This window comes from Drosophila obscura, unplaced genomic scaffold, assembly GCF_018151105.1.
Source record: "Drosophila obscura isolate BZ-5 IFL unplaced genomic scaffold, ASM1815110v1 contig_179, whole genome shotgun sequence".
Classification (NCBI taxonomy): domain Eukaryota; kingdom Metazoa; phylum Arthropoda; class Insecta; order Diptera; family Drosophilidae; genus Drosophila; species Drosophila obscura.
This window is the reverse complement of record NW_024542766.1, coordinates 1,440,029-1,454,696: the sequence shown is the minus strand read 5'-3', so window position 1 is coordinate 1,454,696 and position 14,668 is coordinate 1,440,029. Positions and strand designations below refer to the sequence as shown.

The window sequence follows — 14,668 nt, the reverse complement described above, 5'->3', positions numbered from 1 at the left end:
AGTTTCACTTGGAGATTTTTGTGGCTAATTTAAAGGCAAGCGCTGAACCGCTGAACCGCTGAGCCGCTCAACCGCTGCGTTGGCTGCCTTGAGGGCAATTTAGAGGCATTGTTCTTTTGGGTTCATCCTCCTCCCCGCTGGCTGGCCGTGTCCTCCCTCTGGGCAAGCTCTTTAGTCTACTTCTAACAAGCGTCCCACTAATGAGCGTCATGGCATGCATAATGCAGAGGTAGAGCCCACCCAGCCAACCGCCCACTACAAGTACGACGAGAAGTACGACGAGAAGACGAGTAACATAATCGCTGCTGTCAAGTGCAGCGCTTCGAAAGGGTGCAAAAAGATACAAAGATATGTACTTCCTTGTCCACAGTCGAGTGCGCACTGTACAGCCAAGCAAACTAATGACAATATCAAATTACAGACAGTGAAGTGAACAGCAGCAGAAGGAAAATTTGCATGACACACTTTTGGGTGGTGGGGCAGAGGGTCCAGTCCAAAGAGGAGTGTCATGTCGCCCATGTCTCGTAAATCCTATCCCCAGTTGTCCGCAACTTTGGCAGCTTTTTCCCGGGCAGGCAGTTTGTCAGCGCAGTTGTTTAGCCACAGTTTCTCTTACACACAGAAAATGAAAGTAATTTGCAAAAAGCAACACGAATCTTCTTCTTTAATCAAAACAGACACACAAGATATGTACACAAAGATCGTGTGTGTGTGTGTGTGTTTGTGTGTGCAATGGGGAAGAGATAAATCAGCTGCAGCACAGAGAAAGAGAGGCAGATAAACATGTGAAAGTCACTCACTCAGTCACTCACTCAATGAAAGTGTGTCCGAATCGAATCGAAATGAAATATAAAATTGGAAATTGGCTTAGTGGTTTGTTCGGTGGTTGGATGGTTAATTGAAATCCCCAGAAGCTGCCAGAATATGGAGAATCCGAGAGTTGTCTCTCCACAACTCATCGGCCAATAAGGAAAAGAATTATGGTTGCAGTTGGCTGCTCTCCAGCTTTGGGGCCTGACAAATGATCGAATTACTCGCAGAGATTATCTCAGGGAACTAGTTTGCCAGCAGCCAGCAGCCCGTAGCCAGTAGCTTTCTGTTCAGGAAAGGATGACAAATTTCCGCATTCTAAAGATTGCTCCCCAGATCTAGTTCCTTATAAGATAAACCCATAAAAAGCACTCCATTTGCTTCATCAATTTCCACCCAATTCCCATGGATACCCTTCATCAGTCGCCTCTGAAGCACCGCACTTAATGTCAAGCACCTTTTCTCCCCTCCTAATGTGAAGCACCTTTTTGGAGTCTTTTGCGCTGCAACAAAATTTACTTCCTGCATCGTACTTATCGCGTTGCCACACCCATTAATTAATCAAAAATTAAACCTTCAAAAAAAAAGAAGAAGATGAGGAAAAAACATGCACACTCACGCGAGCTGCATGTCCTCCCTCCCATGCCCTGCCTGCTATCCCCTGCAACTGATTGCAGCTGAAGTGCTTCTTACCTTACCCCAGCCGATTACTCACGCGGTAATCGAAGAAGGTAATCGAATGTTAGGCTACTTACTGACGTCACGGCAGAGCGAGAGAGAGACACGGAGAAAGAACTTCGAAGAGAACTTACCTACAAAGAGATGGTAAAAAAGAATGAGAGAAGAATGTGAGTAATTTATTGAAGAATTTAATGGGAAAATATATATATATGCATGTGCAGAGCAGATCACCAAGCGGAACCAGAAAATATAGATACAGATATGTCAGAGTACGCGTATATATATATATATAGATGCAGATGTCTATGGGATGTGAAAGTGTGGGACATTTAATTGAGTGCGAAATTATTTATGCCATATTTTAATAGAGGGGTTAAAGAACTCTTCCCAGAGAGAGAGAGAGAGCGCCAGAGCGGGCGGATGGGGGTGCCTTAATTACCCAGCAGACGATGAGATATCTCCACTGATGGCAGACACATCTCCATCCACTTCCTATAGAAGCAGCGTCACGCCCTCCCCCCCCATCCTTTCAGATCATTGCACTTGGCCGGGGATAAGTGAGAGGTAATTAGCATTCAAACAAAATGATTTGAGTCTGCGTTTCCATCTGTGGGGCAAAAAGGAAAGGAAAGGAAAGGATGGATGGATGCAGACTTCTTCTTCGATCTTCGAGCGATCTTTTCTCATGGCTGTATCTCTCGATGGCATGCAACAAGACACACATTGTGACCCTGGGATTGATGGAAAACAAAGCGAATGCATTGTCTCCCTCTGCAGCGCCGCCACACACCATGAGAGAGTGGCGTCTGTTAATTGGGTGCTTTCATAATTAATAGAGAAGATACACCGCTCTTTCTCTCTCTCGCCTGCAAGGCGGAAGTGCCGAGTGGTAACGAGTAGAATATACATCCACATTCTACCTTCAGTTCTTCTTTAACCGAAGGTCTCCCTTCATCAGTGTCATCGCCCCGTAAATAACTCTACGCGTAATTCCCATTGACAGGCGAACAACTAAAATGTCGCCTCTAAAAATCAGCCCACAGCCGAAAACAGAAAAATTCAATAAATAAATAAATAAAAAAAAAACGAAACGAAGCTTCGTTTTTTTGAGTAATTTTCCCATATATGGGGGCTGGTGCCCCCCACACCAAAAAAGGTTAAACTATTTTTTTGGTCTGTTCAGCGCGTGGCCAAAAAATAAAACACAAAACTCGGACACAGAAATTTGTATAAGATTTTGGTATTATTTTCGTGTCACTTGCTTGGCATCTGGCATTTGGAATTGCATTATCTTTGGTGTTTTATCTTATCTAGAAGATACATTTCCAACAGATACAACAGATTACGTCACTGAGAAGCCCCTGGGAGCAGCTTGTGGGAGTTGCAAGTGGAGCAATCAGGAGGGGGGCTGTGCCTGGGTCTCGTCTAGGCTCTATGGAAACTCTTAAGTGATTAAGGTCACGCCGCTAATTAGAGAAGTGAAAAGAAGACCAATAAGTGAATGTGGGTGAACTCAGAAACTCATTGAAGGGGGAGTACAAAGGGGCCACCTAAGGCGGCAACACTTTGAAGTGCAATTGCAGCAGCAGTTGAAAGTTGAGGGAACTCTAAAGTTAATTCGGAAAATTAACAAACAAAAAAGGTCTCGTAACTCTGTTAGAAATTCATTGAAAAATTGGCTTCCCCCATCAGAACAATGGCTGGTGTCTTTTCCCTACCGTTTCGTTTCGTTTCGCCATATCGTTTTCAATTAAATATTTACAAGGCACAGTAACATGTGGCATGCCACAGTGCACAATGCAATGCTGCTCCACCTGAAGAGTCATCAAAAGGTAAACAGAATTAATATCTCCAGCTATGGGCCTCTCCGGCTTCGACCAATTCAACTGTCAGATGTCGCAGAAAATAAAAGGAAAGAAAAAAAAAAAACATTTGCCCATGATTGCCGAAATGCAACAAAGCGAGGCGCTGTCGGCAGGCACATGGTTTTCCACTCGGACAATTGCAACAGGGTTCAAACAGAGGGAAACGAGGTTCAAACAGTGAGGAAATGGGACAGTAGGAGGGAAATGTCAGGCAGCACAAGTGGACACAAAAAAAAAATGGGAACCCAGTAACAAATATCCAATAACCAATATCAATAGCCATAGCCATAGCCAATTCATTGTTCTCTCTGGCGATCCCGAATGACAGCTGCTGCTGTCCAGGATTGCTGTCCACATTGCAGATTCCAGCGAGCGACAGAGCTCTATCCGACGCCTTTTTTGTGGCCAATTCTTCAGGCATCAGAAAAAGTACTTCCGCTGTTTTCTATGACCGATTTTTAGTGCTGATTTATGCAGGAGATACGAGATATATTCTACGAGTAAAACTGAACTGAAGCATCGCCAGAGGGAATATCAAATATGAAGTCAAGAAAAATGGCATTGAATTGTGATTTTTCCTACATTCTTTTGCTGCACTTTTTCAGTCTGCGTTCCTGCCTGTTCCTACTTCCATTATGTATTGCCTTTATATAGATTTTTTTTTTTTGTGCTGTGCTGATGCGGTGACTTGACTGCATTATGGGAAGATTATTCTCCCTTTCCACTCCTTTTTCTACCCCACTCCACTCTACTCCACTCCACTCCACTCCACTCCTTTGTCTGCCATTTATCTTCCTGCGGCAGAGCCTTTGCCTCTGTCTGAAGCGCCTGAAACCTGTTTGCCTTTAGGCGGCCTTTTCTTTTCTTTCCTCTCTCTCTCTCTCTCTCAGACTCTCCATCTCCTGCGCTCTTTTGCTCTATAAATCGAAACATGTAATAACATAAAAAGAAGGGACTTTTGATTGATATCGCTTTAGCCATCGCTTTATGTAAGCCAAATGCCTCGAACCGCAAAAATTTCATTAACTTTTAGCAGCTGATGCCAGCAGCCACAGCAGATGCCATAATTAATAGTCCTCGCCACATGGAGTTTCCATATATATTTTTTTTTCGCATATTTGATGATGCGCGGGGTTTGGTGGGGGGGTCTAGGGCTGCCTTTGGGGTAAATTGTTGTATAATTACATAAGCAATTTACAGCACATGCGTGCCATGGCGGACGAGAGGTGCCGTTTTTATCTATCCACCGAAAGAACCGAAAGAAGAATTCTTTATTCAGGTTTTGATTGTTTTGGTTTGTTCTCGCGTGAAAGAAAGCTACCTACCACCATCCATCCCATTAAGGGTTATTCAAAGGTATTTTATTTGGACCTTTGTTATTGAGATTTTAATGGTATTAAAGCCGGAAAGAAGCTTGAAAGATATTTCAGGATAGAATTAATTTGGGGTGTTTTTCAAATGATTTCCAGTTTTTTTTATAGAATTTTTTGGAATATATGGTGCCCGAGAATCGAACATTATAATATGAATCATTGATGTGCATCGAATTTTATTCGAAAACTATGGCTGAAAAATATCCTAAAATACCTGTATTTCTCAGTTCTTTCTAATACATTTACTTAAGCTAAATCTAATTACAGTTTTGATGTCACTTGTTGCTATGTATCATGTGTACATATAGTCCCCCTAGTTTCCTATATAAATGACCCACTTGCATCGCCTATTTCTCATATCAATTGCCGCGTGCCACGCCCCACATTATCAATCATACAATAATTTTCCACTTAGATAAACACAGCAACAAAACAGCTCTCTCAAACCGCTTGATAACTTTTTGAGCATTTTCCGCACACTTTTGCTGCATTTTCCTATTTGCAGTTTGCAGCTTTTTGGACAGCCCCATTAGGCTGAGGCAGAGGCAGAGGCACTCACTCCATCAGAGCAGAGGCTGTTCTTTCAAAATGAAATTGAAAATTACAGAGCTGATCGCCACAGACAGAATTGGATAGAGAGAGAGAGAGAGGGAGGTTCGCTTTGGAGTCGAAGATGGAGATGGAGTTGGAGTTGAAGTTGGAGCTGTGGTGGTGCTTGTAACAGACTGAAAAACTGTAAACCGGTTCAAGATCGTTGCGCATGGATCGGAGGAGGAAAACCTGTCCAACGATTCGCTCTGCCTCGCCATGAAGACAATATAATGGGGCGCTCGCTCGAAGACTCACCGCCGCAGAGACTCACAGAGCGGCAGCGCAGCGGCCCATAGTCCATTCAATGGCGCATCAATTATGTTAATGAAGCTTCGAATGTGTCTTGATATTGAAAAAAAAAAAAAACACAGAAAAACACAGAAAGCACAGAAAAACACAGAGGTTGTACAGGTTTCTGTACGGCAAGCGGCCGGCTTTAGCCGGTTTTACCATTGTTTGCCGGCAATGCTCTGTCCCCCTGTCTGCTCCTCAGACTTCTGTGTCTCTGGATTTAGATACAGATTCAACCGAAATGTCAGCTGGTGAAACAATGAAACATAAACGATCCTAAAATGCACCATTTGCATATATCGACCTTTGCCAGGGCAGACACAAACACACCTTCACTTCACGTTTACACTTTACACTTTTGCCCTTACCTACTTCTGGCTCTGATTCTTGGCGTACTTGCATTCCATCTACTGGCCAAAGATACTCCTGACCCTGATGCTGATTTATCTTGAAATTTATGACAGCCTCACGTAGCTGGCATTAAATATTTAGCTCACCATCCCATCCCCTTCTGCTGCTGTTTGTGCTGTAAGTAATCGCCTGGTAAATATTGTGCTAAGGTTTTTATCCATCAAATGCCATGCAAAATGTCAAACAAAAATTTTGTTTTGTTGTGGCTTTGGCTGTGGGGCTGTGGCTCTGGTCACCCTTTTGTGGGGTGTATCGTCATATTTTTATATGCATTTAAACTATAGAAAACTGATGTTTCAAGTGGGGCGGCGGGGTTCAACTATAGAGAGAAAACTGCTGTTGTTGTTGCTAGGGAAGCCATGGCTATGGGTGGTTGAATGTATTAAGTGTATGACATAAACAGTAGAGACTCCAAAAAAAGGCTGAGGATTTTTAGTAGCTTATTTCGCTCTCCCAGTGAGACTCATAATTGAATTTGTGGACACAAAGAAATTGATTACCGCGTTAATCGAGAAAAAAATATTTTTTCTTACTGGTTAGCTCGATCTATGAAGGCTTTAATTTCATTTACTTTTACTATTTTCACTCTCCGAATATTCTGCAGTATTCTACACCGTCTTGTCTCTGTAGTGAGTCTCCACTGTGGTTCGCTTGTACTATACATTTACCGCCATGTACCCTCGTAGTGCATGGCTAAACCCCACCATAAAGCTCGAACTTTTGCATGCTTCACTCTGCTGCAAGTTATGGTTCTATGATTTTTGTTGGCTGCACTTGCCCCTGGAACAAGAGGGGGCTCCATGGGGGTTGCCTTGGTAAAAAAAGTCAATTGCCTGGCATTTGCCATGTCGTTGGTTTATGAAGATTATTATTATTATGAATATTATTATTATGATTATGATTATTGCATTCATACGATATTTCTTGTGCATTTAATGCAACGCTGAACGCTTTGTAGAGGAGCTTCTTGGGGTGCATAAAAGTCAGGCAAAAAAATGTTGAAAAAGAAACGCTTTTAACGCTTAAAATATTGTATAACAAAAAAAAAACCATAAAATCCATAAAACCATTAGCCAAAAAATAATATCAATAATTAACATAGATGAGTCTTAAAATAGATTTGTGGGGAATTTAAGTGGAAGGTGCCATGAAAAATAAACGAAAGAAATTTCAACAAAAATCAAAGCGAAATGTTCAGCTATTTAGCTATCTACAGTTTGAGAGCCACAAAACCATATTCAAATTCAAATTCCAATTAAAATTCAAAAATCCAAAACCATGCCAATAAGAATCTATGAGCTATAGCTATATAGAAGAGCAAGAGATTTTGTTGTGTTCCTACCATATCGGGCCTGAAGTACACCTGTTGCGTATACATTGAGCTTTTCAGGGAAGACGTCCTATCCGGGAATAAAATGCATTTCCCAGGCATTGTGGCACCACCCGTTGTCGTTGTTGTTGTCGTGCCGCCAGTGGGCGTCATATTGGGACGTGGATGAGGATGTGAATGTGGGGATCCTCCACCCACATCGGTTTTCTGCGCCGTCAGGCTGCTCGTCGAATTGACTTTGGAGGCGTGCGATAGGCGTTTCATGTGCGTCCACATCTGATGCCAGGGCGCCGTCTCTTTCTAAATTGTTTTTTCGTTTTTCGTTTTTTCGGTTTTTGTTTTTCCAAAGTTTGTTCATTGGGAGTTTGTTCATTTGTTTTGTCATTCGGGCGGGGGCAGGTTTGTAGTTTTTGTAGTTTTTGTAGTTGTGGTTTTTGTTGGGCGGGAAAAGGTAGAAACAAGGGGCAGGATTTTGAGTATATTTGAGTATATTTTTGTATTCGGAGTTTGTGTCGTGGGGTGGGTTGGGTAGGTACGAAAAAACAGAAATAAATGGAATTTTATTGTCAATTAGATTTTTTTGTTGCCAATTTTTGGTTGTTGGGAAAACTAAAATATAGTATATAATTCTTTGGGTATTTTTGATTAGGTCAAAAATATATTTTCCAATTTTCTTGCTAATTTTTAAGAATTAAAATCATTATAGAAATATAGGGTTTATGTGGTATAATTGTGGTGATAATCATTTATGATACTTATATTTATCAGGGGTATTTATTGTAGTGTGGTGTTCACTAGAACATTTATGATATTATTTTCTATACATCTACAGTTTTTTTCCTATTTCTTTTATTTAAATATTTACCCAGGAAATTCGTAAATATAATTTAAATTTCCACTTTTTAGAATTTCAGAATATTTTTGCCTCATATTTTTCCTACCTAAACCAGATTTTTCCACCGTGACAAAAAGATGAATTTTCTATATGGGTTTCATGCCGTCTCCCCCATCATAATTTCTGCTGCTTTCAGGGGGTGTCTATGGCTGTAGAAATCCATATAAAACGCCGCACGCACTTAGCACCCACTCAGCACTTGGGGTCGGTGGTGCCCTCCCTTCTCCACTCCACACTGTCTCCCTTCCCAAAAACTATGATGTCATACTATGGAAGCCACAGCCACACGCGTTAACCATTTTAATTTTATTTGCCTTGTGCCTTGTGGCTGTAGCTGTAGCTGTTAGCTGTAGCTGTAGCTGGGGCTGGGACTGGGGCGGCTGTGCTTCATTTTCTGCCCTGCCCGCTGCCCCCTCCGATTATTACAGGGTATGATGTCAACGATTCTGGTCTGGCCACTGAATGAGCGCCGCCACGGCGCTGTGTTTTAAAGAAATTCCTAGATAAGAATACATAAACCGAAAGAAACATTGTACCTACTAGCAGACGCCTGCATTGGCGTTTTTGATAAGATTTCGTAATAATTATAGCAATTTGTGGCGATAGCAGGTACTGTTGACTAATTTGATTCGCCAGCAAAGACAGAAGAACGAATGGAAGAAATCATATTCCAAGGAAAATTTATGAGAGGGCTGGCTACTGGGGGCTGGCTGTTGAGGTAGGCGTACTATTTATAGGTTTTGATCCAATCAATCGATCCACTTATGCAGGTGAGTCAGAAGACAGAAGAATGAGAGTTTTCTAAAGGAAGGTGCTGGGTAGATATATGAACGGAGAATCGCTTGGAATAGCGTTAGAGATTGCAGGAATGCATTGCTCTCTCCTGCCATTACTCATCTCGGCCAGTGCTAGTTGCAGCCACTCCTTTGTCCCATTAAAACCTCATAAAAAGCATTAAAGCACAAGGCTGTGGGCAAGCAGATACACACACACCTTCCACCTTCCACCTTCCACCTTGCCCAGCAATCCCCTTAATCATTACCAATCCCATTCCCCTATCCCCATCATCATCATTATCTTTTTATCAACTCAATTTATGTGGTATGGGGTTGGGAGTGGGGATGGGGATGGTGATGGGGGGAAATCCCCAATGCGGTCGCTCAAATGCATTAAGAGGTTCGTGCCCTTGTGGCTGGTAGGGGCTGCCGCTGGTGCTGCCTCTTCTATGGGGCATATCCTCCATCATATGGGCACAACCCTCGGACGCTGCCTGCCAGCACCCCACCCCCACCCCCAGCTCATTTGTGGCACACACGCAACGCGCAGTGTGGTGCGCCCCCTAATCAAATGAAAACAATTTCCGTTTGTCATGCCACAGTTGCAACAACGAGGCACCAACAACCCTCCCAAAAAACAAGAAAAGAAAAGAGTAGAGTGCAGGCAGGAACAAGTAGAAAAAGAAGGGGTTCGTGGTAGCCGAAGCAGGAGATACTCTACCAGCCCATTAGATATAAACAGAAATATGTAGATACTTGTGCAGATCTTTCAGATATAGTCTTCATACAGTAGCCATAAGCGGCAGCTTAAATTGGAATGAATTTCAGCCAGAAATGATTTGACATTGAGCTATAGAAAAAGACCTGCAGATGGATATATCTGTGGCTTATCATCTGTATATATAATATCCATTTGCTGCCTAACAAACCGCTCTTCATAGCAGTAAAACCCTCTGGAAAAAAGAGTACAACAGTTGGAGGAACGGAAGCAATGAAAATGGTCAAGCCGGCAGGCAGTGCAGGCAGTGCAGGGCAGGCAGCCAGCAATTGTAGCCCCCTCCAAAAACCATGTAGAATGGTATCCATGTATCCATGTATCTGTATCTCCACTCGTGTGCTGTATCCGTTGCTGTGGCTGTTGCTGTATCTGTGTTTGGGTTTCAGTTTTAGGTTGTACCCCACTTGGACGGGGGCATGGGTGTGTGGGTTTGTTGTGTTTGTATTGTTGTTCCGCTGTTGCCATGACCCCCATGGCCCCTGCATGGCCTTCCCCATGCCCTTCCCCTTCCCCTCTCTCACTGCCACTGTGACTCTCTTTTCAACGTATAAACAATTCATTAAAACGGGAAATGGCAATTATAAAGAAATTACACACACAAAAAAAAGAGCAAGTAGCAAGAGGCAAGCGGCAAGAGCGTATGAGTACGTATGAATACGTATGAATAAGTATGAATAAATATGAATAAATATGTTGCAACTACACAGAGAGAGGAGGGGCGGGGCATGTGGCAAGGAAAGGACAGAGCCACAGTTGGGCCCAATATTAAAGATGATTTCTGCACAGCCAAAGCCCTAAATGAGGCAAGAGGAGGTGCATGCAACCGGCAACCGACAAACCCCCCCACGTTGCTGGTTGGGAAACAAATGCCTGCCTTACTCACGCATGCAACTTGCCACAGCAAAGGCAGCACCAGCAACAGCAGCATTGTGCATCATTCGACTGCATCTGACTCGTTTGGTGGCATGCCTCGTTTAACTCCAAGTGGAGGGCGGAGTGGGGGATTGTGCGCTTAACTCAATTGCATATGCAACAGCAACTGCAGCAACTGCAGCAACAAACTGCAATCTTGACTGTGTGGCATGCAACATGTTGATGTAATATGCAAATTGTTTGCATTGTTTTTGAGAGATTTTTCTTAAGAAACATTTCTTCTCCCCCTTCGCCTTCTCCCATCCCTTCGCTAAATTCCACAGAAAAACAAACATTGCCCAGAGATTGCTCTGTCGAGGAAAACGAGGAAGCTGCGGAAAAGCTGGGAAAGCTACCTCCATGCGCTACAAATAGTTATGGCAGTAACTGTCTGGCAATCTGGAAGCTGGAAGGCTGGAAGCAACTGGAAGTCGAATGGTTGCATATTCTGTGAAATTCTAGGGGGCAAAATTGCATTGAAATTTGTTGACTCGAAAAGTGGTACACGAAAAATTGGACGAAGAAAATTGTGGGGAAATCTGGCACCAAACAAAAGTCTAAAATGATTCTCATCTGTTTATATTTCATTAGAGCAAAAGCTGGGGCTATCTCCCTATTCTTCTGGTACATTTTCTCTAATATTTCACGATGAATTTTCTCTAAAATTTCTTTTCATAGATTTGTTTGCTTTTAAAATTTATGAAAAAAATACTCTATTTTAGAGGCACTTTTAATGGATAAATATGCACCATATGTTTTCTTTATAGATGCTTCTGCAGTACGTAATAGATATTTCACTTGCTGGAAGAGCCCAAAAAACAAATTGAAACATTTGGCTGGTTAACACATTTGGCTGGGGATCAGCCTCGCTCGATTGCTGCTGTGATCTTCTGTGACCTTTAACACCCCCACATGCATCCCCACATGCATCCCCCCCTGCTCTATATTCCATGCATTCCCCTTTCCATGCAGCAGCACTTAATGCAATGAGAGAAGAGCAACTGCAGCGGCTGGCTAGCGGCTGGCGGCTCGCGGCTGTTGGCTGGTGGGGTGTGGCGTTTAGTGGGTCACTGTGCAGGCGCTTAATTGTGATAAATATCACTTTGGACAGTCCAACATAAATGAGATATCACTTTACACTGTAGAACCAAATTGAGATGCATACAGCAGCCGCAAGAAACATCAAAAAGAACAACCGACAAAGGCCAGTGGAAGAACACGAAGAAGAAAGAAAGACTCGCTTTGCAAGTCGAAGATAGTGATACTCTTTGCAATAAAATTTAAATTAAAGCAGACACAAAAGTAAGGGCTATTTTGGTAGATCAAAATTGGAAGAAACTCTTTCAGAGCTAGCTTCTATTTGGATCAAATTTTAAGCGGCTTGTAGCTGTTGATTCTCCTCCAAAACAGGCAGAAAGTCCTCAGAATATAGCTAGAATCTATTTCAAAAGTAACCCCAAAAAAAAGGGAACACGAAAGAAAATATTAAATGCAATTTTCAGACTGAAAAAAAGAGAAACCCCACAAATTAGCTTTAAGGCAGGCGCCTCCCATTACCTCACCCTTCCCATTCCACTTTAGCACCCCTCACCCCTCCCTCCCTGTTCGTTTTGCTGGAAAACGTACGCATTTTTCCGTTGGCATTTCCTTTTTGCATTTGTGATTTGATTCCATTTTCCCTTCCCCTTTTCAGATCCCTCGAAACAAAAATTGCACTTCTGTGTGCCATTTGCTGTTGCTGTGAAAATTCCCTCGCGCCACCTCTCCCACTGCCCTGCCCCTCGACCGGCGACCTCCTTTGAAGAGGTGGAGACGGAGGTGGAGGAGGCAGGGAGGCTGTCCTCTCAAAGAGAGCCTATTGCCACATGCCCGTCCCCCCTTTTATTTGCATTAAGCCCAGCCATTTATTTGTATATTTTATTGTGGAGCATATTTTCCGCTAAAGTTTTCCCCGCTCTCCTTTATGAATGAAATCGTTCGTGGAGGGGTTGTTTGTAGGCGTGTGTGCTGGGTGGGTGGGTGGTTGGATGGGCGTCCAATGAAATGATTTTCTCTGTATTCTTTTCGTTTTTGTTTTTGGCTCATTTTTATTTTTACGCATTTTCTGCGTGTCGTCTTTGCATCTTTTCCTTCTGCCGTTGTCTTTGCCTTTGTCTGTTTCTTTCTCTTTTATTTCTGCCCCAACATTTGCCCCCTTCATTTTGTGTCTTCCCGTCTGTGTTTAGTTTACTTTTAGTTTGTCTGCTGGAGCGGGGGCAGCGGGGGGTTTGCTCCATTTTCCCCAAAAACGTGTGTGTGCCGTCCGTCGCGTCGCTCACTTACTTGTCTCTCGATTTATTCCACGATTTTCTGTGCTTTTTTTTTGGGGGGTCGCTGGTCTTTCGCGTGCGAGTAGGCAATTCCCCAAAGCAAAACGAGACTCAAATTACTGGGCTGCCCCCGCCCCCCGCCCATGGAAATTCAATTCCTTCTTTATCGGTTACCAGGTTTTCGTGGTGTTTATTTTTGGCTGGATAGTGTTGGCTATTTATTCTATTTATGGGCTAATTTATGAGGCTAATTGAGGAGCGAAACAGAAACCAGGGGGAGGGGCCAACCAGAAGGTTTATATTACGCGTTTTTTTTCGCATAGGTTTTTTGGGGAACTTTAATTGGTTTAGTGATGCGTTGCATTGTGTCTGTTCGGCTAAGCGCCGGCCCATGGCAGCATGAGCGGACCATATGTAACATCTCTTAAAGTAACGTCTCCTTTATTACTGTTTTGTTTGTTTGCTTATGCTCTGCTGGGTTTGCTTGTCGGTTCGACAGCCGCTGTGGGGGGGCTCGTCAGAGAAGCAGAAGACACTCAGACGACACACCGTCGTTAAACGTTTTGCTGCTGGCCGTGACCTGCCTCCACAGAGTTCTAAACTAAACCTTGCATAAACTACAACTTCAACAGTCTTGAACCGGCCCCGCTAATCGACCCATCGTTAACTCCGTTATCAAATCCGCACACCTTTCGCTAGTTTTGGATAAACAATATATACTTAATACAATAAACGTGAATACATAACTGCAACACGCCTTTTAATAATATCTACAACGCTACTGAAGAAGCTCAGTAGCTCAACATTTGGTGACCCCACGTGATAGAACAACGTTAAATTTTATCACAAAAAACATAACATTTCGTTGGATAAATTGGCTTTGAACCACGGTTTTTTGGTTTGTCGTATGTCCAGCAACAGACGGTTCTGCGTCACTGCTGCGGTCTGCTTCTTGTGCGTTTTTCGGTTCGTGCTCTCAGTGTGCATGCCTTTGTTGTGGGATGCCAAGTTTAGTGCGTTTCAAACTGTTAGCTCACGCTGCTGACTGACGACCGGTGTTTTGAGCGCTGCGATCGATTGTACAGTTCATGTAAACGCTGAGGTTATTCACCGGCTGTTAACCTCTACACCGCTCAGTGACCTAAACCCAGCTTCTACTGAGCAACACGATGGCTTCTAATAGCACCCCTTCAATCTCCCCCCCTCACCTTTGTTCGTCGATCGGAAGCTGCCAACACGCAGGTGCAATCCATGGTAGGAGCAGCACGGAGATGGAAACTGCCGTCGCGGGGGATGGGCCAGTGAGGAGGAGTTAAAGTGCGACTAAAGGCAGCGGCTGGTCGCTTCGTTCAACGAGCACCATAATGCCTGGAGGGATTGACTCGATGGATTGGGCCCTTGGGGAGGAGTTTGACGATGCGTGGTCAGCTGGAATCGATGAAGCGCGAGTTGACAGCGGCAGCCCACAATGCTCCCAGCAACAAGGGACGGATCAGTTGGAGAGGCCCAGCTACAGTCAAGTGCAGAGCGGCCCGCCTGCCGGATAAAGCTTCCCGATAGCGGGGGCTACGCGAAGCTGCGTTTGGGGCGTTTGCCTCCATAATGCAAGGATGACCTAACGATGTGGAGAGCGAGCACCACGACCG

The 14,668-nt window shown here is 43.7% G+C and overlaps 1 protein-coding gene across 1 annotated transcript in view; it reads right to left on the bottom strand.

Moving 5' to 3' along the window:
• The window catches only part of LOC111077785, a 42,899-nt gene that overhangs the window by 23,313 nt on the left and 4,918 nt on the right, over positions 1 to 14,668 (bottom strand). Inside the window, 1 exon segment of the mRNA XM_022372192.2 lies at positions 7,365 to 7,652. Within this exon segment, the coding sequence (XP_022227884.2) occupies positions 7,365 to 7,652 (288 nt within the window).